The 27,343-nt window shown below is 49.7% G+C and overlaps 1 protein-coding gene across 7 annotated transcripts; it reads right to left on the bottom strand.

Annotated features, from left to right (window-relative positions):
• Positions 1–32: 32 nt before the first annotated feature.
• On the bottom strand, positions 33–27,343 carry LOC141152999 (low affinity immunoglobulin gamma Fc region receptor III-A-like). Of its 7 annotated transcripts, none has more exons than XM_073637667.1 (6): positions 27,225–27,343; positions 4,159–4,416; positions 2,500–2,569; positions 1,964–2,224; positions 1,622–1,885; positions 33–172 (listed from the first exon to the last, which is right to left on the bottom strand). In XM_073637667.1, exons 3-6 carry the CDS (start codon positions 2,555–2,557, stop codon positions 48–50), a joined length of 708 nt encoding a protein of 235 aa, XP_073493768.1. In that variant the 5' UTR covers positions 2,558–2,569; positions 4,159–4,416; positions 27,225–27,343; the 3' UTR covers positions 33–47. The 7 variants fall into 7 exon arrangements, with proteins under 7 accessions (XP_073493768.1, XP_073493767.1, XP_073493769.1 ...); XM_073637666.1 differs by having other exon boundaries at positions 27,156–27,292; XM_073637668.1 differs by having other exon boundaries at positions 2,500–2,520; positions 27,156–27,292.

The following is a 27,343-nucleotide window of genomic DNA, read 5'->3' as shown; positions in this document are numbered from 1 at the left end:
CAAATAGAAGGCAAAGACCTTTTTTTTACCACATTTTATTATTGACGTTAATGCCTATAGTGATGGCATATTATAATGACACCTATTATTATGATGATTGCCGACAATATCAGCCTCATTGCATTTGAATGGCTGTAATCTTGCTGAACTTGTCCATTGCTCTGCTTGTTACCTGGAAAAGAATATAAAAAGGGGGGATTTATTTCTTAAGGCTCAAGACAAACACGTGACTAGGACAGGCTGCCGATTCTGCATCCTGGCCATTTTGTTGCGCTGTTGGAAAAAGTCCTTTGGGCTCGAAAATGTTCTTCATTCCGACTGCACTCTGGCACTCTCGGTTTTCCCTCTCTTTTACATTATTTCATGTCAACCATACTCTCCTACTCCACTATTTGTCTGTTTAGGCATCTGAAAGAAATTTGTGAGATGGTGCTGCGTTGACTTCTTTAAAAGGGTTGTCAGGGCATGGCGAACCTATCCGCAGGATAGGTCATCAACACCAGGTCAGTGGTGGTCCTTCACCTCAGTCCCCCACCGATTATCTGTTATTAGCTACAGAGCCAACTGGATGTAAATTGTGAACTAAGCTAAACAACATCCCTCTGTTTAATGTGTAGCAGCCGCTGTCAGATACTGCAGATCAGGTCCGATTAAGACCAGATATGAGCGAATCTTTAGAAATTCAAATTTACGAAATTTTTCTAAAAATGTAAATTCTCAGTGAAATAATTTGCACACTGTTTGTACAGTTTCTTCAGTGTTTTAAGGCTATCTCTGTGGCTAATCTGTGAGGCGTGACGTCTTCTCACTATCCAGATTCACCACAAAGCAGCTGCTGAATTCCCTACTTTCACTTTTATACGGACAATTCATTGATTTTGCTACACCATGTGAAGTGATAGCTGAAACAAAATGTAGGGAAGCCTACACGGCTGCTCCTGAGGTCATGTGAGCCTTTTCTGATTGATGCAATTTTATGGTTTGTCTAAAACGTTGGCGGGATTTTTTTGGCAAATAGAATCACAAATTGTTCGAATTCAGAGAATTTACGTGTCGATTTTTTCATCAAAATTATTGGCTAACCTCTATTAGTGCCTAATCAATAGGAGTGCAGGGTGTTTGACCTTCACCAATCTGATTTTGACAACCTATCCCAATAATAGATAAAACACTATAAGCTGAAACAACTCCTTTAAAGATTGTACCATTTCTGGTGGCTCTCTAATAGCACAGTTTTAAAGGGGGCACTTTAAAGGCACTGTTTTAGGAGGATCTTTGATAGCACTGTTTATGGGGTGCATTCTGAGTTCAATATTTATGGTGACCTTGGTTTTTGTAGGGTACTTTTTATGGGTCCTGCTTGTTGTAACATTCTGTTTAGCTCTGTGATATGTATGGGGGCATTTTGTTTGGATTTTTTGGGCGGTGCACTTTACTTTCTGGAGGCTGTTTATTGGGGGCACAGTGTCTGTAGTTATGGGGGCATAGCCTGTAGTTATGGCTGGAGTTTACATATAATATCAGTTCTTCATGAAAATCATATCCTAAGTAGGTTTGCATGCATTTAACACAAAAAAAAACTATCGTAGAATTTGATGTATAACAACTGAATGTGATTTACCGATCACAGAGATCAATACTTCATCTGACCACGTTTCTCTAAGGGTATAGTAGAATTTCTTTTCACATTTGTATTTGCCCGTGTCACTCATAGAAACCGTATCGAGACGTAAGTCTGAATCTTGGAGGAATGATTGGATGACCTTGTCATCTTTGTAGTATGTGACGCCTCTGACTTCTTTAGCATCTTCAGGATAAGTGTGACATCTCAGATAAATTGAATCTCCTTCATTAACCAAGCGGGGAACCTGCAGGATCACAAAGTCTGGAAGACAAAAAAAGAACCTAATAAGATAGTAAAAGGAGTTTTCTAATGATTAACTCTTTAATAAGCATAACTCACCAATTACGACATCCAGTGTTGCAGGATCGCTCACTTTGCCACCCCCAGCCTGGCATTGGTACTGGCCCCTATCATTGAGTTGAGCGGAATTGATATTAATGCTTCTGTGATCTGTAGTCAGGTTTATGCCATCTTTGTACCAGTCATATCTCATGCCCATCGGAGCAGTCGAACCCACATCGCATGTGATGTTGACTGTATCGAAGGTTAGTATTTTGTTCCAGTTAGGTGTAAAGATGACCTGCGGTTTACTAGAAAATCCTAAAACAGGAGAAAAAAGGATGGCTGAAATATCTCCAACTATGGTTACCTAACTTCTCATATGCTTGTTAGAGGGGTCATCTGGTCTTAAGTAAGTGCAACATAATCATTGTATGGTTGTGGCTAAAAAGTCCATCTGGACACCACTGGAGGGGTTGTAGAGTGCTACATTTGTGAAGGAGACTGCTTTACCTTACATGGTCGAATCAACTTTTTATATGTTTCTTTAATTACTTCTGGATGAGAGCAAATATACAACTAAGGAAGTTTCTTACCTGTATTTTCCATAGACAGCGCTGCAAAACAGACAGAGATGTTTTTGTCACATAACATTTTAGATGTAATCTGCAATCAGGGAATAATTACTCTAATTTAGAACGCACCGCACATTTTTGGGGAAAATATTAACAATTTGGTAAATTTTGCCTTCCACAGTAAATTTGCAATGGACACAATGATCCCTATATTCTATACAATGGTAAATAAAAAATCTGCTAATATTGAATTTTTTCAAAAATTACAATTCTGTTTCCCTTCCTAGGCGTCGCTTTCTATTGACCTAATATAAGTCCACTTGGGAAAATAGAGATGTGCTACCTAGAGGCTCTAGTTTATCATTAATTATCCTGCAGATTTTAAAAGATATTGTTAAAAAAAAAGTCTCTTAAAATGAATCAGTTAATCAAGAGAGACTATCATAGCCTGTATAAAAGCTGAGGTAGGGAAGACAGCAGACATTTTGGGGTGAACCTGTATAGTGAGAAGATGTCAAGCTCACAGTTCAGTCATAGAGATAAGAAGAGAAAACCATAAAACACTGAAGAACCTGTACAGATTGCACTTGACCGAACGAGGAGTACTTGGCGAAGCCGAGCATTCCTGTGCATTAGTGAGTCGGGAGAGAGAGCTGTTGGCCAAATGATCATTTAGCCGACAGTAATCTAATGTGTATTGCAAGCTTAAGTATTGAGAGGTCCTGCCATGTGGCATGACTGTCCCATAATTGAGGCCACCATACATTAGATATCGGCCAACATCTATCTTTCCCAAACCTCCATACATGAGGGTGTCAAGTTCAGCTGAGCGCTCCTGTGTTCTCTATGGGAGACTTCTTTAGCAGCTTCTTATCTCCTCGAAAGCAAAAGGATTGGTCTTCGGAGGTCCAACAGACCAGATCTTTCATTCCGTTGACTATAGCTGTCGGGGAGACTCAGAAATCTCCCATACACACTAGACTGATGACCAATACCATTATATTTGTGGTTTTCGCTGAGTGTAACATGTGCATGGAGACCTTTAGTCTGGCTGCCGTTTGATTGATGCTTTGGCCGATCGATCAACATCTCTCCTGATAATCAATCGGCCATTGCCCTTATACAAATTAGACCATCAGCCGAACCTATTGATATCAGTCAGCTCAACCGATATTAGTCTAATATGTATGGGAGTCTTAGGAGGGGTTAGTAACAAGGAGACAGAACCATTCAGAGGCAGGGAACTGTTACGGAAAGACTGAACCTTTGAAATATAGGGAATAGTGAGAGAGAGGCAGTTTAGGAAGATGGAAACCTGAACACAGAAGCCGCAAAACCTTTCATCTTTCAGTCTGTGGGAGGAGAGTTTTTCCATACAGTAATCTATTGTAACAAGTCTTCAATTTTGTAAAAAACAAATTACCAGAATAAGTCCATAAAATTATGAAAAATACCTGCTCAATCGGTGGCTTCACATTCTACACTAGAATAAATACATATAGGGACAAGCTAGACAACTAAAGACCATAGATGGTCCTCACCGATTGATGATCTGCATACTAGAATTTGTGGGAGAACTTTCAACGCCCGACGTTCTGCATGTCCGACTGCTTATACACTGTATATCAATCACTAACAAAAATACTAACATAGAGCTACAAAAAATATTCCGCTACTTACAGATTAATAAGAACAGTACCAGCCTTGACATGGTGGCTACAACTTGCAACCTTGAGTTTACTGAAGAGCTGTCCAGAGTCACGACTCATGTATATTAGATGGTTCTTTTCTGTCCACATTGACCACAAAGACTACGTGAGTAGAGCTATTGCCAGTAGCGGATATGTTCAGCCGACCTTTAGATATAATCATGCTGGTTGTGTTATTGGGCTGAAAGCTTCTATAGAGATGAAAACCACAGTGACCCTGCTTTCCATCCTGTGAAAAAGAAGTCTTAAACTTGAGAGATGAATTGAATATATCTAAGTAATTAGTATTTTTTTTCCTTGCTTTTTTGAGCTCTGGGCATTTTTGAAAATCTGCAGCATGTCAATTCTTTCAGTATTTTTACTGTAATTTTCACCCATTCTAATAAATTGGAAAAAAAACGCAAGTAAAAACGCATCAAAAAGGTATGCGAAAAATGCAGCAAAAAGGTATGCGAAAAAAAAAAAAAACCTGCCAACTCTCTGGTTTTTGTTGCAGAAATATAAATTGCAAAAACGCCACTTGTGAACATACTTCATGTGTGCACTTTTTGGGGAGGCTTCTTTTCCTTAAGGTTTTTGCATCCTTTTGATTGAACAGTACAATGGTTTGGAGAGATGACATGCACTTTCTTTTTTTCCCCTAGAAGTTTTTTTTCTACAACCCCTTTAGGAAATTTTTTTTAAATACCTCATATGAACAGCCAAGTGGCTTTCCCATGCAAGTAAATTAGTAGAGTTTTTCAAGAGTTTTTAGGAGGATTTTGGAGAGTATCCACTCCAAAAACGTCTGAAAAAAAACCTTTATGTCCACCCAGTATGAGCACACAGAGGTTTTCAAAGAGTTTTTGGAGCAGAAACTGACTACAGTATTAGACCGAGACATCATTACTTACAGTTATAATACTTTATAAGGGGGCTGTGTGGCAAAATCATTCAAAGTGGGGAACATAATACTGGGTAAGGGGGCTGTGGGGGCCTCTCAAATGATCTGTCACCCTCATAGCTTTAGGGTGCACTTGGTCAGATAACGTCAGGGGGTGGGTTGGAGTGGAGGGGTGATGAGAAGCATCTGACACTGAGTGCTGTTGGATTGTTACATTGGGGACAAGGGTTCCTTCCAGATTTTAAGAAATGTCGCTTTTGCATTTTCTGTAATTTACCTCCTCTGTGATTACATGTTGATATTTTGTTTTTGTCTCTAGTTTCTCGGATTTCTTTTTACCTTTTATGGCCATTGAGATGAAGGAGGGATGAATGCATCAAGATCTAAAAACCGATAGCGCGGCGCTCCTTAGAATATTATTATATTTTGGGTTTTGATCAGTATTGATCATATGATTTTGTTTATTTCTTGGAACCATAGATGTTTTTTTGCACTTACTTGTCTGTGCTCTTCCCCCTCTCCCCCATGAACAAGTCTGTACTCTTCCCACTCTCCCACCTGTACAATAGTCTGTGCTCTTCCTCCTCTCCCACCTGTACGATAGTCTGTGCTCTTCCCCCTCTCCCACCAGTACAAGTCTGTGCTCTTCCCCCTCTCCCCCTGTACAATAGTCTGTGCTCTTCCCCCTCTCCCTCCTGTACAAGTCTGCACTCTCCCCCCTCTAGCCCCTGTTAAATAGTCTGTGCCCTTCCCCTGCCGCTCCAACTTGTACAAGTCTGTGCTCTTTTCCCTCTCCCCCTGTACAACAGTCTGTGTTCTTCCCCCTCTCCCTACTGTACAAGTCTGTGCTCTTTTCCCTCTCCCCCTGTACAACAGTCTGTGTTCTTCCCCCTCTTCCTACTGTACAAGTCTGTGCTCTTTTCCCTCTCCCTCCTGTAGAACAGTCTGTGCTCTTCCCCCTCTCCCTCCTGTACAAGTCTGTGCTCTTCCCCCTCTACCCCCTGTACAATAGTCTGTGCTCTTCCCCCTCTCCCACTAGTACAAATCTGAGCTCTTTCCCCTCTCCCCCTGTACAATAGTCTGTGCTCTTCCCCCTCTCCCTCCTGTACAAATCTGTGCTCTTCCCCCTCTACCTCCTGTACAAGTCTGTAGTCTTCCCCCTCTCCCCCTATACAAAAGTCTATGCTCCTCCCTCTCTCCCCCTGTACAACAGTCTGTGCTCTTCCCCCTCTTCCTCCTGTACAATAGTCTGTGCTCTTCCCCCTCTCCCCCCTGTACAATAGTCTGTGCTCCTCCCCCTCTCCCACCTGTACAATAGTCTGTGCTCTTCCCCCTCTCCCTCCATACAACAGTTTGTGTTCTTCCCCCTCTCCCACCTGTACAACAGTCTGTGCTCTTCCCCCTCTCCCTCCATACAACAGTTTGTGTTCTTCCCCCTCTCACACCGGTACACTAGTCTGTGCTCTTCCCCCTCTCCCTCCATACAACAGTTTGTGCTTTTCACCCTCTCACACCTGTACACTAGTCTGTGCTCTTCCCCCTCTCCTACCTGTACACTAGTCTGTGTTCTCCCCCCTCTCCCTCCATACAACAGTCTGTCCTCTTCCACCTCTCCCTCTTGTACAAGTCTGTGCTCTTCTCCCCTCTCCCTCTTGCAGAAGTATGTGCTATTCCCCCTCTCCCTCCATAAAACAGTCTGTGCTCTTCCCCCTCTCCCTCCAGTACAAGTCTGCGCTCTTCCCCCTCTCACACTACCTAAGCTGCATACCCCATCAGTCCCAGCGGTCTGCCTTGCAGCGGCGGTCCGCACTGACCGCAATCCACGGGTGGCGTAGTCGGACAATTAACCTAAAAACCCTCACAAAATACCGCCATTGGCCTGACCACCCTGAGCCACGGGACCCGGTCACCGCCACGGACACTACAACCCCCAGAGACCCGGCTCCGGGTATCCCACACACGTGCATGCTAGGCCCAGGGGGCGAGTCACTTCCCCCTCTCACTCCTGTACAAGTCTGTGCTCTTCCCCCTCTCCCACCTGTACAATAGTCTGTGCTCTCCCCCCTCCCTCCATACAATAGTCTGTTCTCTTCCCCCTCTCCCTCCTGTACAAGTCTGTGCTCTTCCCCCTCTCCCTCCATACAACAGTCTGTGCTCTTCCCGCTCTCCTACCTGTAGAAGTATGTGCTATTCCCCCTCTCCCTCCATACAATAGTCTGTGCTATTCCCCCTCTCCCTCCATACAATAGTCTGTGCTCTTCCCCATCTCCCTCCTGTACAAGTCTGTGCTCTTCCCCATCTCCCTCCTGTACAATAGTCTGTGCTCTTCCCCCTCTCCCTCCATACAACAGTCTGTGCTCTTCCTCCTCTCCCTCCTGTACAAGTCTATGCTCTCCCCCCTCTCCCCCTGTACAATAGTCTGTTATCTTCCTCCTCTCCCACCTGTACAAGTTTGTGCTTTTCCCCCAATCCCTCCTGTACAAGAGTGTGCTCTTCCCCAATCCCTCCTGCACAAGTCTGTGCTCTTCCCTCTCTCCCTCCATACAACAGTCTGTGCTCTTCCCCCTCTCCCTCCTGTACAAGTCTATGCTCTTCCCCATCTCCCCCTGTACAATAGTCTGCGCTCTTCCCCATCTCCCCCTGTACAATAGTGTGTGCTCTTCCCCCTCTCCCACCTGTACAAGTGTGTGCTCTTCCCCCTCTCCCTCCTGTATAAGTCTGTGCTCTTCCCCCTCTCCCTCCTGTATAAGTCTGTGCTCTTCCCCCTCTCCCTCCATACAACAGTCTGTGCTCTTCCCCCTCTCCCTCCATACAACAGTCTGTGCTCTTCCTCCTCTCCCTCCATACAACAGTCTGTGCTCTTCCCCCTCTCCCTCCATACAACAGTCTGTGCTCTTCCCCCTCTCCCTCCATACAACAGTTTGTGTTCTTCCCCCTCTCACACCTGTACACTAGTCTGTGCTCTTCCCCCTCTCCCTCCATACAACAGTTTGTGCTTTTCACCCTCTCACACCTGTACACTAGTCTGTGCTCTTCCCCCTCTCCTACCTGTACAATAGTCTGTGTTCTCCCCCCTCTCCCTCCATACAACAGTCTGTCCTCTTCCACCTCTCCCTCTTCTACAAGTCTGTGCTCTTCTCCCCTCTCCCTCTTGTAGAAGTATGTGCTATTCCCCCTCTCCCTCCATAAAACAGTCTGTGCTCTTCCCCCTCTCCCTCCAGTACAAGTCTGCGCTCTTCCCCCTCTCCCTCCTGTATAAGTCTGTGCTCTTCCCCCTCTCCCACCTGTACAATAGTCTGTGCTCTTCCCCCACTCCCACCTGTACAAGTCTGTGCTCTTCCACCTCTCCCTTGATACTACAGTCTGTGCTCTTCCTCCTCTCCCTCCTGTACAAGTCTGCGCTCTTCCCCCTCTCCCTCCTGTACAAGTCTGTGCTCTTCCCCCTCTCCCACCTGTACAATAGTATGTGCTCTTCCACCTCTCCCTCCATACAACAGTCTGTGCTCTTCTGTGGCACCCCAGGGGTCTGGTTGCCACAGTAATAGAAATATTACGTCTGAGAGCAAGTGGGAGGTTTCTCTGGTCAGGAGCCCTTAAGCATGCAACATCTCCTGCCCAGGACTGGGAGGGGAGGAATCTGCCCTTATAAACTGGGTCTGGGGCGGGATTAGACAGTCAGAGCCTGGAGAACAAGCAGACACAGGGAGAGAAGCAGCAGGAGCTCTGTAGGAGCTAGGAGCAGAAGACCAAGGGCTGGAAGCTAAGCAGAGATATAGCTCGCCCTGGCAGAAGAATCTAAGTACCGGACACCGGAGTCCGAGGCTGTAAGGATCTCTAAGCCCAAAAGCAGAAACCAGCCGGCAGGGGATTCCAGGCCCTCTGGCCATAGAAGCCCGGAGGCTCAGTCACAAGGAAGGGACCAGCGCCGCCATCAAGGAGCGGAGGCTAACAGAAGGTCCCAAGTCACCAGCCATATGGGTGAGCACCACACGGTATACTCAGGGACGTGGGCTACTTCTACCCGCTTACAGCAAGGTAGCCAGAAAGAGTGCAGATAGACGGGGAGGCCTACAACTCCACCTGGCCAGGGGAACTCCTGTTTGCTCGCAGACTGACCAGGCCCCCTTATGCTAGCCAATACTCCCGGGAGGGTCTGCCTTAATATCACCAGTAAAGACCCTGAACTGCACTGCAAAGACTCTGAGTTGTTCCTGCTTCATCGCCGCACCAGCACTACTAGTGCTGGGACACCCGTGCACTATCACCCTCACCATCAACTACACTGCCCTGGGGCTGCACTCTTCCCGTGGGGAGTCACACTACCTAAGCTGCATACCCCATCAGTCCCAGCGGTCTGCCTTGCAGCGGCGGTCCGCACTGACCGCAATCCACGGGTGGCGTAGTCGGACAATTAACCTAAAAACCCCCACAAAATACCGCCATTGGCCTGACCACCCTGAGCCACGGGACCGAGTCACCGCCACGGACACTACAACCCCCAGAGACCCGGCTCCGGGTATCCCACACACGTGCACGCTAGGCCCAGGGGGCGAGTCACTTCCCCCTCTCACTCCTGTACAAGTCTGTGCTCTTCCCCCTCTCCCACCTGTACAATAGTCTGTGCTCTCCCCCCCTCCCTCCATACAATAGTCTGTTCTCTTCCCCCTCTCCCTCCTGTACAAGTCTGTGCTCTTCCCCCTCTCCCTCCATACAACAGTCTGTGCTCTTCCCGCTCTCCTACCTGTAGAAGTATGTGCTATTCCCCCTCTCCCTCCATACAATAGTCTGAGCTATTCCCCCTCTCCCTCCATACAATAGTCTGTGCTCTTCCCCATCTCCCTCCTGTACAAGTCTGTGCTCTTCCCCCTCTCCCTCCATACAACAGTCTGTGCTATTCCCCCTCTCCCTCCATACAATAGTCTGTGCTCTTCCCCATCTCCCTCCTGTACAAGTCTGTGCTCTTCCCCCTCTCCTACCTGTACAATAGTCTGTGCTCTTCCCCCTCTCCCTCCATACAACAGTCTATGCTCTTCCTCCTCTCCCTCCATACAACAGTCTGTGCTCTTCCCCCTCTCCCTCCATACAACAGTCTGTGCTCTTCCTCCTCTCCCTCCGTACAACAGTCTGTGCTCTTCCCCCTCTCCCTCCATACAACAGTCTGTGCTCTTCCTCCTCTCCCTCCATACAACAGTCTGTGCTCTTCCTCCTCTCCCTCCATACAACAGTCTGTGCTCTTCCTCCTCTCCCTCCATACAACAGTCTGTGCTCTTCCTCCTCTCCCTCCTTACAATAGTCTGTGCTCTTCCTCCTCTCCCTCCATACAACAGTCTGTGCTCTTCCTCCTCTCCCTCCTTACAACAGTCTGTGCTCTTCCTCCTCTCCCTCCTTACAATAGTCTGTGCTCTTCCCCCTCTCCCTCCATACAACAGTCTGTGCTCTTCCTCCTCTCCCTCCATACAACAGTCTGTGCTCTTCCCCCTCTCCCTCCATACAACAGTCTGTGCTCTTCCTCCTCTCCCTCCATACAACAGTCTGTGCTCTTCCCCCTCTCCCTCTATACAACAGTCTGTGCTCTTCCCCCTCTCCCTCCATACAACAGTCTGTGCTCTTCCTCCTCTCCCTCCATACAACAGTCTGTGCTCTTCCTCCTCTCCCTCCTTACAATAGTCTGTGCTCTTCCTCCTCTCCCTCTTTACAACAGTCTGTGCTCTTCCTCCTCTCCCCCTGTACGGGGTTGAATTTGATTGCTATCCGGTTTTATCTCCTTTTCAATTCAGTATTTCATCACCACAAGAGAGACCGCAGGCGACAGCAGACAGTCTGCAACAAGAGACCGCAGGCGACAGCAGACAGTCTGCAACAAGAGACCGCAGGCGACATCAGACAGTCTGCAACAAGAGACCGCAGGCGACAGCAGACAGTCTGCAACAAGAGACCGCAGGCGACAGCAGACAGTCTGCAACAAGAGACCGCAGGCGACAGCAGACAGTCTGCAACAAGAGACCGCAGGCGACAGCAGACAGTCTGCAACAAGAGACCGCAGGCGACAGCAGACAGTCTGCAACAAGAGACCACAGGCGACAGCAGACAGTCTGCAACAAGAGACCGCAGGCGACAGCAGACAGTCTGCAACAAGAGACCGCAGGCGACAGCAGACAGTCTGCAACAAGAGACCACAGGCAACAGCAGACAGTCTGCAACAAGAGACCGCAGGCGACAGCAGACAGTCTGCAACAAGAGACCGCAGGCGACAGCAGACAGTCTGCAACAAGAGACCGCAGGCGACAGCAGACAGTCTGCAACAAGAGACCGCAGGCGACAGCAGACAGTCTGCAACAAGAGACCGCAGGCGACATCAGACAGTCTGCAACAAGAGACCGCAGGCGACAGCAGACAGTCTGCAACAAGAGACCGCAGGTGACAGCAGACAGTCTGCAACAAGAGACCGCAGGTAACAGCAGACAATCCACAATAAGTGACCGCTGGCGACATCAGACAGTCTGCAACAAGAGACGGCAGGCGACAGCAGACAGTCTGCAACAAGAGACGACAGGCGACAGCAGACAGTCTGCAACAAGTGACCGCAGGCAACAGCAGACAGTCTGCAACAAGAGAAAGCAGGTGACAGCAGACAGTCCACAATAAGTGACCGCAGGCAACAGCTGACAGTCCGCAACAAGTGACGGCAGGAGACAGCAGTCTGCAACAAGAAACCGCAGGCGACAGCAGACAGTCCGCAACAAGTGACCGCAGGTGACAGCAGACAGTCTACAATTATTGACCGCAGGCAACAGCAGACAGTCTACAACAAGTGACCACAGGCGAGAGTCGACAGTCCTCAGCAAGTGACCGCAGGAGAGAGACGACAGTCCACAATAAGTGATCGCAGGCAACAGCAGACAGTCCGCAACAAGTGACCGTAGGAGACAGCAGACAGTCCACAACAAGTGACCGCAGGCGACAGCAGACTGTCCACAATAAGTCACCGCCGACGACAGCAGACAGTCCGCAACAAGTGACCGCAGGCGACAGTAGACAGTCCACAACAAGTGACCGCAGGCGACAGTAGACAGTCCGCAACAAGTGACCGCAGGCGACAGTAGACAGTCCGCAACAAGTGACCGCAGGCGAGAGCTGAAAGTCCACAGTAAGTGACCGCAGGCGAGAGCCGACAGATCACAAGTGACTGAAGGCGAGAGCCGACAGTCCACAACAAGTGACTGCAGGCGAGAGCAGACAGTCCACAACAAGTGACCGCAGGCGAGAGCCGACAGTCCACAACAAGTGACCGCAGGCGAGAGCCGACAGTCCACAACAAGTGACCAAAGGCGAGAGCCGACAGTCCACAACAAGTGACCGCAGGCGACAGTAGACAGTCCGCAACAAGTGACCGCAGGCGACAGCAGACAGTCTGCAACAAGAGAAAGCAGGTGACAGCAGACAGTCCACAATAAGTGACCGCAGGCAACAGCTGACAGTCCGCAACAAGTGACGGCAGGAGACAGCAGTCTGCAACAAGAAACCGCAGGCGACAGCAGACAGTCCGCAACAAGTGACCGCAGGTGACAGCAGACAGTCTACAATTATTGACCGCAGGCAACGGCAGACAGTCTACAACAAGTGACCACAGGCGAGAGTCGACAGTCCTCAGCAAGTGACCGCAGGAGAGAGACGACAGTCCACAATAAGTGATCGCAGGCAACAGCAGACAGTCCGCAACAAGTGACCGTAGGAGACAGCAGACAGTCCACAACAAGTGACCGCAGGCGACAGCAGACTGTCCACAATAAGTCACCGCCGACGACAGCAGACAGTCCGCAACAAGTGACCGCAGGCGACAGTAGACAGTCCACAACAAGTGACCGCAGGCGACAGTAGACAGTCCGCAACAAGTGACCGCAGGCGAGAGCTGAAAGTCCACAGTAAGTGACCGCAGGCGAGAGCCGACAGATCACAAGTGACTGAAGGCGAGAGCCGACAGTCCACAACAAGTGACTGCAGGCGAGAGCAGACAGTCCACAACAAGTGACCGCAGGCGAGAGCCGACAGTCCACAACAAGTGACCGCAGGCGAGAGCCGACAGTCCACAACAAGTGACCAAAGGCGAGAGCCGACAGTCCACAACAAGTGACCGCAGGCGACAGTAGACAGTCCGCAACAAGTGACCGCAGGCGAGAGCTGAAAGTCCACAGTAAGTGACCGCAGGCGAGAGCCGACAGATCACAAGTGACTGAAGGCGAGAGCCGACAGTCCACAACAAGTGACCGCAGGCGAGAGCAGACAGTCCACAACAAGTGACCGCAGGCGAGAGCCGACAGTCCACAACAAGTGACCGCAGGCGAGAGCCGACAGTCCACAACAAGTGACCAAAGGCGAGAGCCGACAGTCCACAACAAGTGACCGCAGGCGAGAGCCGACAGTCTGCAATAAGTGACCGCAGGTGAGAGACGACAGTCCACAACAAGTCTTTGGAGTGTGGGAGGAAACCCACGCAGACACAGGGAGAACATACAAACTCCTTGCATTTGTTGTTTTTGTTGTGATTTGAACCCTGGATTCCAACAGTGCTAACCACTGAGCCACCCGTACTAGTTGCCTTTCCTTTCTTCTATATAATGTCAAATACAGAATTGCACATGCTTTTAATTGTTGTCCTTGGTGGGAATTGACCCCAGGACCTCAATTCTGCAAAATAGCTAACTTCTATCATCATCATCATGCTCCTCCCCTTGGCACTCTCAACTCCCCTGATGGAGAAGCCAGGGCCCACCGGAAGAGTCTGGTTCTCTGGTGGGCTCGTCCAATGCTGCCCTAAAGCAGGCCAGGCTAAGAAAAGTGTGGGGGAAGTTCCCAGGAGAAATAGGGGCGGCTGGGGACCATTTATCGACACCCGGCCGCCCCCAGGCGGCTGGGGACCGTGTGTGGGCACTCGGCCGTGGGGCGGCTGGGGACCGAGTATGGACATCCGGCCGCCCCCTGGCGGCTGGGGACCGAGCGTGGATGTGGCACCCTGGTACAACAGGTACCACAGGACCAAAAAGGGTGCATGGACGGACTTCTCCACACGAAGCCCTCACTACAAACAAACACCTCCACCCTTCCACCTCATACCACCAGAAGGAGCCCTTTTAGGGATATATATATGGAGGGTGGAGCCAGGCAGTTCAGTTAGTTTAGTCAGAGAGTGTGCTGCCACTAAGAGCAGTGAAGACGCAGCACATCTGCAGCTGAGTTGAGGGCCCCAAGTGTGGCCGGAGGCAAAGAGGAGAGGAGAGAGGAGTTGAGGGGGGCAGAGGAGCATCATAGGCTCACCCCAAGACACAAACCGGACACCGGGTCCGCGCCTACAGGGTCCTTTATACCCAGTAGGGATCACCGGCATACCAGGAGGACTACAAGTCCCTGGTCGACCTGAAGCTAAGCCCTTGACAGGACTAGCGACCACGAAGGCCCCGGCGTCCAGGGATAGTGGTTGCCAGAAAAAGGTCCTACTACCAAGCGACAGGTGAAGGAACAGCATGACACAGAAGCTAGGCCCAGTTGCAGGCTGGCCAGGAGCTTAGAGAGAGGGAAACACAGACCAAGAGGCCTTATACCTGCTCACTGGGGAGAAGTCCTGAAGTGCACCCTTCCTACCGAGTACCCTGGACCGTACCTGACATCCGCACCAGTAAAGGTACTGAAGTGAATCCTCAGTCTCTGTCAGTTACTCCTGCTGCGCCATCTCTCCTGCAGTGCAAGCCCCAGCATCACCACCATTTGCACCTACACTGCCCCGGGGGCCCGCTCCGCCTGTGGGGAGCAGAAACATCATAGCTGCCATCCCATCACCCCCCGGAGGTCTGCAGCAGCGTCGGTAACCATTACCGGAAACCACAGGTGACGTCACGAGACAAACTGTACACTAAAAACCCCTTTTTAAAGAGAGACCCAGAGTACGGGCCCAGGAGCCGACTGCCGTGACCTCCTAAACAAGGTAAAAGGCCCGGGTACCGAGCCCCCTATATTCCCCCTGGGTGACACATGGACAACCGGCCGTCGGGCGGCTGGGGACTGAGTATGGATACCAGGCCGCTGACGCAGCCATGACATGGTGGCCAGAGTCTGTCTCCACATGCCTAAAAGGCCCAATTTCAAGTGCAAGCAAGCTAGCTGTTATGATCTGCAACAAGAACTAAGGAAAGAAAGGAGAACTGTCCCTACAATAGGACTAAGCTGATTCCCTACAATGCAGCGGGCAACCTGTTCCTTGTGAACAGACCCGCCTTCATCCTCAGCTAGTCTGAACGCAGACCTATAGATATAAGGAAGAGGTCCCTAAAAGTACTAAGGACTGGGACAAAACTGGACACCTCCTAGCAGAAGTTGTAGCGGAGCAAAAAGACAAACAGACAAAAAGTACTTAGAGGTCCAAGGACCAAGCAAACTAAAGAGAGATAGGTACAAAAGCACCTGGCTAGATAAAGAGTCAAAGTAACACTGAAGTCCAGCAAAGCCAGAAGGGCGGAGCTGGAATAAATAGGCAGCAGGTCACGTGACCACAAAATAGAAAAATACTAACAGGAGGGTTCTAACAGTACCCCCTCTTCTATGAGGATCCTCCGGATCCTCCAGGCCCAGGCCTCTCAGGAAACCTCCTGTGAAACGCTCTGATAAGTCTAGGAGCAGAGACATCATCTGCCCTTACCCAGGAGTTATCCTCAGGACCGAAACCTTTCCAAGCGACGAGATACTGCAATCTCCCTCTATGCCTTCGGGAATTCAGGATACGAGAAATTTCATATTCACCGTCTTCCACCACCGGAGGAACTGTGACAGTGGCATCCCTATCCGATACATCAGCTTTTTTCAACAAGGAAACATGAAACACCGGATTAATCTTCCAGAAGGAGGGAACCTCCAACCTAACAGCAGACTGGTTAACCACCTGAAGCACCTTAAATGGTCCCACAAACTTCGGACCCAATTTCTTAGAAGGAATCCTCAACCGCAGATTCTTTGAGGACAACCAAACCATGTCACCAACCGTAAACAAAACCTCTTGACGTTTCCTGTTAAAATACTTCTTAGACTTTTTGTTAGCCTCTTGAAGGTTACAACATACATCAGTCCAAACTCTCTCTAAATCACCGGAAAAATTCTCCTCCCCAGGCACAGCCGACACCAATTTGGAGAACGAACCAAACGACGGACGTCTCCCAGTACAACAAAAAAAAAGGAGAACACCCAGCAGAAGAGGATGTATGGTTGTTAAGAGCAAATTCAGCAAGTGGCAGAAACTCAGACCATCCCTCTTGATTGTTTGCCACAAAACAACGCAAAAACTGCTCAACATCCTGGTTCTTTCTTTCTGTCTGTCCATTAGACTCAGAATGATACCCAGATGAAAATGACAAATGGACTCCCAACCTGTCACAAAAAGCACGCCAAAAACGAGCCATGAACTGAGGTCCCTTATCGGAAACAATGTCGGTAGGAACGCCATGGAGCCTGACAATTTCCTTGACAAAAGCCTTAGCGAGTGTCTTAGCGCAGGGCAGTTTAATGAAAGGAACCAAGTGACACATCTTGCTAAAACGGTCTTCGACCACCCAGATGACAGTGAAACCCTCGGACACAGGAAGGTCAGTAATAAAATCCATTGCAAGATGCGTCCAAGGTGCACTAGGAACCTCCAGAGGGCAAAGCAACCCCGCAACAGGAGCATGTGAAGCCTTTGATCTGGCACACACCGTACATTGACACACCCATTTAATGATTTCCTTCTGCCACCCAGGCCACCAAAAACTGCGACCCACAAGTCTCTTAGTCTCAGAAATTCCTGGATGACCTGCCAACCGAGACTCATGATACTCCACCAACAACTCTCTCCTAAAGGTTCTAGGTACAAACAACCTCCCATGAGGAGTGTTAGATGGGGCATTCTCCTGGGCTTTCAGAATCCCATCTTGCAAAGCGGAGTCCAATGCTGCTATCACAACTCCTTCCTGTAAAATGCTCTCCTCCTCCTGGGTACCAACCATGGGAGAAAAGCTGAGAGATAAAGCATCAGCTTTAACATTCTTGGTACCCGGGATGTAAGTAACAGAAAAATTAAACCGCGAAAAAAAAAGAGCCCACCTAGCCTGACGGGCATTCAAGCGCTTGGCAGCATCTAGATAGATCAGATTCTTATGATCAGTGAAAACCTTAATGGGAAATTTAGCACCTTCCAAGAAATGACGCCAATTTTCAAATGCGAGTTTGATAGCCAGCAATTCCCGATTACCAACATCGTAATTAAGTTCGGTTTCAGAAATTTTTTTTGAAAAAAACGCACAGGGTTGAACCCCATCCTTGTTCTCCTGAAACAAAACCGCACCGACCCCCACCGAAGAAGCTTCAACCTCGACCAAAAAAGGCTTGGTCTCATCAGGCTGCATAAGGATGGGGGCAGAACTGAACCTCTCCTTGAGATACACAAAAGCTTCAATGGCCTTAGTCCACTGGACCGTATTTGCACCTTTCCTGGTGAGATCGGTCAGCGGCTTAACAATTATAGAAAAATTCTTAATGAATTTTCTATAATAATTGGCAAAACCCAAAAATCTCTGTATAGATTTCAAACCAATAGGTCTAGGCCATTCTTGCACAGCCTGAACCTTCACCGGGTCCATCTCAAGGACCTCGCTGGAGACAATGTAGCCCAAAAAACTAATTCTCTGCACAGCGAACTCGCATTTCTCCAGCTTAGCAAAAAGTGAATTGTCACTTACTAACTGCAATACCTCACGTACGCTCTGCCAATAAGACTCCAGATCTGGCGAATAAATCAAAATGTCATCCAAATACACCACCACATTCTTACCAATCAAAGGTCTCAGGATGTCATTAATAAGGTTCTGAAAAAACGCTGGTGCATTGGTAGACCAAAAGGCATCACCAGATTCTCAAAATGACCCACCGGAGTGTTAAAAGCAGTCTTCCATTCATCACCCTCCTTCATTCGCAACAAATTGTATGCCCCCCGGAGATCAATTTTAGAGAACCACTTGGCCCCCACTAACTGGTTAAACAAGTCAGGAATTAAAGGCAGTGGGTAGGAATTGCGTACGTTAATTTTATTAATTTTGCGAAAGTCCAGACATGGACGTAAACAGCCGTCCTTTTTTTTTTACAAAAAAAAATTCAACAGCCACAGGTGACTTAGAAGGTCTAATGTGACCAGCAGCCAAGCTCGTCTGTATGTATTCCTCCAAGGCCTTTCTTTCAGGGATAGTAAGATTAAATATGCGACTCTTGGGAAGAGTAGCTCCAGGAACAAACTCAATGGTGCAATCATAGTCTCTATGAGGAGGTAGAATTTGCGACTCCTCCTCTGAAAAAACCTTCCAAAAATCCTGAATAGGTACAGGTAATTCCCCTCTTTCCACAGCAGCAATGCGACCGTTACAACATTTATCATAACACTTAGGACTCCAAGATTTAATCTCATTAGTAGAACAGTCCAGTAAAGGATTGTGCAGTTTTAACCAAGGTAAACCTAAAACTACTGGAGAAGGTAAATTATTTAATACCACTAAATCCAAATTCTCTTGGTGAATACCATTAATAGTGAGGGGAAATTCAAAAACCTTGTGAGTAACACATTTCAAAGGAGTGTTATCAACAGCAACCACAGAAATAGGAGATGACAAAGGTTTGGGTTCCAATTTAAGTTTTTCCAAAAATCCCTTATCAATCACATTCAGTGTAGAACCACAATCCACAAATACCTGAAATTCAATCAACTCCTCCTGCAATGAGGTACTCCCTGAAAGAAATACTCACTTAGAGTTTAAACAAGCAATACGGGCGTAACTGACCTTTTTTTTTTCTTTGTTTAACAGAAGCTCACAGTTCTTAACAAAATGGTCAGATTTACCACAATAAAAACACAATCCCTTGGAAAACCTGCTGTCTTTTTCCTGAGAGCGGAGTGACATCGCCCCAATCTCCATCGGTTCTCCGTCGTCCGACCAGACCCACTGATGACTAGTAGCTGCCATAGCAGGAGTTTTCTCCTCATTAACCCTGGCACGCAGTCTCCTGTCCACCTGTATAGCTAATTGCATGGCTTCTTGCAAGGTTCCAGGTGCAGGGAAAGCAATCAGCAGATCCTTAACCCTTTCACTTAAACCAGCAAGAAACAAACATTTTAACGCCAAATCATTCCATCTCACTTCAGAAGACCACCTTCTGAAGTGTGTACAATAATTTTCAACATCACCTGACCCCTGCTTTAAACGTCTCAGTTGTGTCTCAGCAGAAGAGACTCGATCAGGATCGTCATACAACAACCCCATAGCAGAAAAAAAATCTTCCATTGATCTAAAACACGGATCATTAGGTTGGAGAGAAAAGGCCCATCCCTGTGGTTCCTTGCGCAAAAGTGACATGATAAACCCAATGCGCTGTGATTCATTCCCAGAAGACCTGGGTCTCAAACAAAAATTTAATAAACAAGCATTTTTAAAGGAAAAAAAATCTTGTTGTTTACCATAAAAAAAATCAGGCAGTCCTACTGTAGCGTTGGCGTCTCTGCCCCCTGCTAGGCAGGGACGCTGTTCCCCTCACCTCTCCGCTCCAAGCCCGGCGTCTTCCTCCCGCTCTGCTGGCAGCGCGCGCTCCTTCCCGGCCACGGTGCTTAGGGCGCGCGCGCTTCCCCCCTCTTAAAGGGGCCGCGCGCGCCGTCCTAAGGAGTCCCCGGCCAATTGCCGGAGGACTTCACCATATATAAGGCACCTCCTCCAAAATGGAGGTGCCCGAGTAATGGTGTAGCACTGTTCACTACTCTGCTTCAGCCCTCAGGTCCCGTTTCCAGTTTCCTGCCAGTTACCTGCCAGTTTGCTGTTTGATTCCTGCCTGTTATCCGCTTACCTGCTTGCTAGCCTGAGGTCCGACGGTCTGCCTTCCGACACCTGTCAGTCTGTCTATGGACCAGCTTGCCCGCTCACCTGGGAGCGCTCACCTGCTACCAGTCTGCTAGCCTACCTGGATGCTCCGCCGTCACGTGCTGTGACCACCTGCCAGTCCAGAGACTCTTGCCCGCTCACCTGGGAGCGCTCATCTGCTACCTGCCTGTTAGCCTACCTGGAGGCTCCGCCGTCACTTGCTGTGACCACCTGCTTATCCAGAGACTCTCGCCTGCTCACCTGGGAGCACACATCTGCCATCTGCCTGCTAGCCTACCTGGAGGCTCAGCCGTCACAGGTCGTACCTACTCTTTACCCAGAGACTGTCCCGGTCACTTGCTGTGACCTCCTGCCCGTTTACCCAGAGACTGCCCCGGTCACTTGCTGTGACCTCCTGCCCGTTTACCCAGAGACTGTCCCGGTCACCTGCTGTGACTACCTGCCCGTCTTCCCTGGTCACCACCCGCTTCCTTACAAGGACCACCCCCTTGTATAGTTGCTCAGAGGTTCCGCCTCCCAGACCTGTTTCAGTTTGCTCGGGCCATGGAACCCGGTGGTACCCAAGCTCCCTCGCTCTCGGACCTATGTCATGAACTGTCCCGTCAGAGGTCCCAACAGGAGTCCATCCTGGGTCACCTGCGGAATGTCAACTCTCGCCTGGACACTCTGACTGCTCCACCAGCAACCACCGCTAGTGTCATGACTCGCAACCCGGCAGCGCCGCTGCCCACCAATACCATGGTATCCTGTCCTTGACCCCGGCTTTCCGCACCTACTTGCTTCGGAGGTGACTCCGCTCAAGCTCGGGGCTTCATAAACCAGTGCACCCTGCACTTTGAACTCTTGTCCCACCAGTTTATCTCCGACCGGTCCAAAGTGGCCTTTATTATGTCCCACTTCACGGGGGAGGCTCTGGCTTGGCTAAATCCTCTATAGGAGAGAGGAGACCCCCTGGTGTCCGACTTGCCAGCCTTTCTCACGGCTTTCCGGAAAGTCTTCGATGAACCCGGACGGAAGACCTCATCCGCTTCGTCTCTGCTACGCCTCCGTCAGGGAAGTCTCACCGTGCCATACGGTTCCGTACCCTTGCCTCGGAGCTGGCCTGGGATAACGACGCTCTTGTATCTGTCTTCTGGGAGGGTCTGTCCGGCCGTATTAAAGATGAACTCGCCGGTCGGGACATTCCTACCACTCTCGACGACTTAATAACTCTTGCCACCCGGATTGACCTACGGTTCCAGGAGCGCGCCAAAGAGGTCACCCGTGAGAGGAGGTTTCCACGTCTAGCTCCTACTTTTCAGAAACCCGTCACTCCCTCCGTTACTCCCCAGGCACACTCTCCTGAGCCTATGCAGGTCGACCAAACCAAGATGGTCAAAACCCGTCAAGACTTACGCCGTGCCGAGGGGAGCTGCTTCTACTGTGGCAGTAAGGAGCACCGGATCCGTACCTGCCCGGAGAGGTCGGGAAACGCCTGTGTCTAGGATCGTTCAGAGAGGTCGTCCTAGACAAGAATAAACCCTCTCCATCTCTGCTGCTGTCAGTCTCAATCATCTGCGGGGAGAACCGTTATTTCGAACTAGCCCAACTTGACTCTGGAGCAGCCGGGAATCTTATTTCACAGTCCCTGGTAGAAAAATACCGCATTCCCACCAAACCTCTGGCTGTACCCTTATCTGTCGCTGCCGTGGATGGGGGCCTCTTACCACGTCCCATCCAACTCATCACCGAATCCATTACTCTGCAGGTGGGAATGCTGCATTCTGAGAGCATCTCCTTTCATGTTCTGCCTGGACTCTCTCACGCCCTCTTACTAGGTCTACCTTGGCTCCAGAAACATGCACCCGTGCATGACTGGCAGACCGGAGGAGTCCTTCGCTGGGGACAGGACTGCCATAAGACTTGTTTGGTTCCCGTTCATCCCGTCCGTCCTTCTCCTACCCCAACTAATCTACCTGGACTTCCGATTCCTTATTGGTCATATGCTGATGTCTTTAATAAAAAGGAGGCAGAGACATTACCCCCTCATAGACCATACGACTGTCCTATCGACCTGTTACCCAGTACTACTCCTCCCCGTGGGCGTATTTACCCATTGTCCGCTGCTGAGACCCGGTCTATGTCCGAATATATTGAGGAGAATCTGGCCCGGGGATTTATCCGGAAATCTACCTCCCCGGCGGGAGCAGGGTTCTTTTTCGTTAAAAAGAAGGACGGCCCTCTCCGTCCCTGTATAGACTATAGAGGCCTTAACCAGATCACGGTAAAGAATAAGTACCCCCTTCCGCTTATTCCGGAATTATTTGATCGTCTGAGGGGGGCTAGAATCTTCACCAAACTGGACCTCCGTGGGGCGTAAAACCTGGTCCGTATCCGTCAGGGGGATGAATGGAAGACTGCATTCAACACCCGGGACGGCCACTATGAATATCTGGTAATGCCCTTTGGTCTCTGTAACGCTCCCGCCGTCTTTCAAGAGTTGGTCAATGACATCTTCCGGGACCTTCTCTACTCCTGCGTAGTGGTGTACCTGGACGACATCTTGGTCTTCTCTCCGGATCTCCAGACTCACCGGAGGGATGTTCGTCAGGTCCTGCTCAGGCTCAGGCAGAACCACCTCTTCGCTAAATATGAGAAGTGCCTCTTTGACCAGACCTCGCTTCCGTTTTTGGGCTACATAATTTCTCAGACCGGCCTACGAATGGATCCTGAGAAACTGTCTGCCATCGAGAAGTGGCATCGACCGGAGGGGTTGAAGGCTATTCAGCGGTTCCTGGGCTTCGCCAACTACTACCGCCTCTTCATACCGCACTTCTCTTCCCGGACTGCCCCAATTTCCGCACTCACCGGTAATGGCACTAATCCCAGAGAGTGGCCGCCCGAAGCAGAGGAGGCCTTTCTTTCCTTAAAACAGGCCTTCTCTTCTGCCCCGGTGCTGCATCGCCCGGACGGCAACAAGCAGTTCTTCCTGGAAGTTGACGCCTCCTCCTCTGGAGCCAGAGCGGTACTGACCCAAAAATCGTCTTCCGGGAGAATGGTAACTTGTGGCTTCTTCTCCAAACTCTTCTCCTCTTCTGAGCGCAACTATTCTATAGGAGACCGAGAGTTATTGGCCATCAAGCTGGCATTGGAGGAGTGGCGTTACCTGCTCGAGGGGGCTCTTCACCCGGTAATAATTTACACTGACCACAAGAACTTGGCTTACCTCCAGCATGCCCAGAGACTTAACCCGCGCCAAGCCCGGTGGTCCTTGTTTTTTGCTCGCTTTGATTTTGTTCTTCATTTTCGCCCGGCTGACAAAAACATCAAAGCGGACGCCTTGTCCCGATCCTTTCTGGTGTCTGATCTCGAGGAAGAACCTAAACATATCATCGATCCCGCCAGAGTAATGCAGGTGGCTCCCGTGAGTCTAAATCGTCTCCCTCCCGGTAAGACGCTCGTATCGGTACCTGATCGGGAGAAGATCCTACACTGGGGTCACTCGTCTAAACTAGCTGGCCACGCCGGTCAGAAAAAGACCCTCCAGCTTATTACCCGGCACTACTGGTGGCCTACCCTGCACAAGGACGTAATAGACTTTGTTTCTGCCTGTGTGTCCTGCGCCCGCAACAAGGTTCCGAGACACCTGCCAGCCGGTCGCCTCCTTCCGCTTCCTGTACCTGCTGCCCCCTGGCAGCATATAGCTATGGACTTCATAACTGATCTCCTAGTCTCTGCCGGTTGTACGGTCATTTGGGTGGTCGCTGACCACTTTTCCAAGATGGCTCATTTCGTTCCCCTGCCAGGTCTCCCGTCTGCACTCGAGCTGGCTAAAGACTTTATCCGCCACATCTTCCGTCTTCATGGCCTGCCCCTCCACATCGTGTCGGATCGTGGGGTACAGTTCACCTCACGCTTCTGGAGAGCCACTTGTAAACTGCTAGACGTCACCCTGGACTTCTCCTCCGCTTACCACCCACAGTCTAATGGTCAAGTGGAGCGGATCAATCAGATCCTGACCAGTTACCTCCGGCACTTCGTTAATGCCCCCATTCTGACTGGGTGGATCTCCTGCCATGGGCCGAATTCTCTTACAACAATCACGAGAGCGAATCTTCCTCCAAATCCCCGTTTTTTGTAGTCTTCGGTCAGCATCCTCGGATCCCATTTCCCGTCTCCACCTCGGTGGATAATCCGGCTGCGGAATCTCTTGTTAACAAATTTTCCTCCATGTGGGAGAGTACCCGGTCCGCACTCCTTCAGTCGTCCGAGCGTATGAAAAGACACGCTGACAAAAAACGTCTGGATCCTCCTCAATTCCGTCCTGGGGATAAAGTCTGGCTCTCGTCCAAGTATGTCCGGCTCAAGATTCCTTCCTATAAGTTAGGGCCTCAGTTCATCGGTCCTCTGGAGGTTATCAGTCAGATCAACCCGGTGGCCTATAAATTGAAACTCCCGGCCAACTTGCGGATCCCTAACTCCTTCCATGTATCTCTCCTCAAACCCGTGGTACTTAACTCTTTTTCCAAGTCTACAGGTACGCCTCCTGCTCCGGTTTCCGCTGAAAACGAGTTTGAGGTAGAGAACATTCTGGCCACCAAAAGGGTAAGAGGAAAGACCTTTTTTCTAGTAGATTGGAAGGGGTTTGGGTTTGGTCCTGAGGAGAGAACGTGGGAGCCTCGGGAGAACATCCATGCCCCTCTCATCCTTGCTAAATTTCTGTCTGGCCTAAAAAAGGGGGGGCCTAAAGGGGGGGGTACTGTAGCGTCGGCGTCCCTGCCCCCTGCTAGGCAGGGATGCTGTTCCCCTCACCTCTCCGCTCCGAGCCCGGCGTCTTCCTCCCGCTCTGCTGGCAGCGCGCGCTCCTTCCCGGCCACGGTGCTTAGGGTGCGCGCGCTTCCCCCCTCTTAAAGGGGCCGCGCGCGCCGTCCTAAGGAGTCCCCGGCCAATGGCCGGAGGACTTCACCATATATAAGGCACCTCCTCCAAAATGGAGGTGCCCGAGCAATGTTGTAGCACTGTTAACTACTCTGCTTCAGCCCTCAGGTCCCGTTTCCAGTTTCCTGCCAGTTACCTGCCAGTTTCTTGCCAGTATGCTGTTTGATTCCTGCCTGTTATCCGCTTACCTGCTTGCTAGCCTGAGGTCCGACGGTCTGCCTTCCGACACCTGTCAGTCTGTCTATGGATCAGCTTGCCCGCTCACCTGGGAGCGCTCACCTGCTACCAGTCTGCTAGCCTACCTGGAGGCTCCGCCGTCACGTGCTGTGACCACCTGCCTGTCCAGAGACTCTTTCCCGCTCACCTGCTACCTGTCTGCTAGCCTACCTGGAGGCTCCGCCGTCACGTGCTGTGACCACCTGCCAGTCCAGAGACTCTTGCCCGCTCACCTGGGAGCGCTCATCTGCTACCTGCCTGTTAGCCTACCTGGAGGCTCCACCGTCACTTGCTGTGACCACCTGCTTATCCAGAGACTCTCGCTTGCTCACCTAGGAGCACACATCTGCCATCTGCCTGCTAGCCTACCTGGAGGCTCAGCCGTCACAGGTCGTACCTACTCTTTACCCAGAGACTGTCCCGGTCACTTGCTGTGACCTCCTGCCCGTTTACCCAGAGACTGCCCCGGTCACTTGCTGTGACCTCCTGCCCGTTTACCCAGAGACTGTCCCGGTCACCTGCTGTGACTACCTGCCCGTCTTCCCTGGTCGCCACCCGCTTCCTTACAAGGACCACCCCCTTGTATAGTTGATCAGAGGTTCCGCCTCCCAGACCCGTTACACCTACCTTCGGTTCAACAAAATGCGCTCCAGGACAGCTACTCACGTGTTGCTGGAGCTCGGCCTCCTCAAGAGACAATCCCTGCAGGCGTTGAGCCAATTCCTGAACAGACACCATGCTGATCTCTGGATCTCTTTCCTTAGGAAATTTTGGGCTGGACTTACTGTTATGATCTGCTACAAGAACTAAGGAAAGAAAGGAAAACTGTCCCTACAATAGGACTAAGCTGATTCCCTACGATGCAGCGGGCAACCTGTTCTTTGTGAACAGACCCGCCTTCGTCCTCAGCTAGTCTGAACGCAGACATATAGATATAAGGAAGTTGTAGCGGAGCAAAAAGACAAACAGACAAAAAGTACTTAGAGGCCCAAGAACCAAGCAAACTAAAGAGAGATAGGTACAAAAGCACCTGGCTAGATAAAGAGTCAAAGTAACACTAAAGTCCAGCAAAGCCAGAAGGACGGAGCTGGAATAAATAGGCAGCAGGTCACGTGACCACAAAATAGAAAAAAACTAACAGGAGGGTTCTAACACTAGCAGTATGGTATTGCAGCCTGGGGGTGGGTGGGTGGCAGGCTGCATACTTCCGCTTGCATTGCAAGGAATGGGGGAGGTACAATTGAACACTGCCCTGGGACAAGAACTTGCTCGGGGATAGTTGCAAGTCTGCATCTTATGATGCAGCAAGGATCACTTCTGATGGGCACACTTTTAGGCAGTGACCTGGGTGTCAGAGATGCTTCCAGAGGTCTTCCCCATGCTGTTCCCATGTCTTTTCAGCACTGTATGCATGTGTCACACAGCACATGGCCAGATAAGATTGTAAAATGTTAAAATTAAATTTCCCGGTGAATGCATTTGTCACAGTTGAAAGCAATACAAAAGTGTAAATACAACATAGCCCAAGGTGTGGAGGAGTATTTTTGTTTTTGGTTATTTATTTTACCTTATACATAAGTCTTTACCCTGGAAAGGAAGTTCCTTAACATATTTCACAGGAAAACCGTTTCAGTTTGGTTTTTGAATGTTTTATTGTGAGCCCGTAAAAGTGGCTTAATACCTCTGACCACGTTGTTGACAGCAGTGATCTGGGGGTCAGAAATGCTTTCTGGGGCGATCACCATGTCTTTTGAACACTGTCACTATCGTTTTGGGCACTTTTTAGGCTTTCTACAGACTGCCGGGGGTGCCGCCGCAAAAATGCTCGGGTCTCCCATAGACTAACATTGGGCTCGTTGCTTGGGTCGAGCACCCAAGTATCACGGTGAGCTTCGAGCACATGAGCATTTTAGTGCTCGCTCAACACTAGTAATGACACAAGAATTGAGGAACATAAATATAACAAACAGTCATTGTTTCAAGAACAAAAGTCTTGATCGGCATCACCTCTAGATTTACCATTTTCAGCCATGTCTCCTCTTTGTTTTTCCAGTAAAGTAGACATTTCCTCTTCTCCAGATTTTTTACCTTTGCATGTTCCAGAAGAATCATGTGCCCATGATCTTACTACCCATTGTGAATCTGCAAGCCGGAGTGCTCTTTCCCAAGAATTCTTTTTTCTCCAACTCTTGAATTTCACAAAACCT

The sequence above is a fragment of the Phyllobates terribilis genome, unplaced genomic scaffold (assembly GCF_046119375.1).
Source record: "Phyllobates terribilis strain yellow unplaced genomic scaffold, ASM4611937v1 Scaffold_7__3_contigs__length_470593459, whole genome shotgun sequence".
Lineage (NCBI taxonomy): Eukaryota > Metazoa > Chordata > Amphibia > Anura > Dendrobatidae > Phyllobates > Phyllobates terribilis.
The sequence above is the reverse complement of the archived record's forward strand: the minus strand, read 5'-3'. Positions and strand labels throughout refer to the sequence as shown.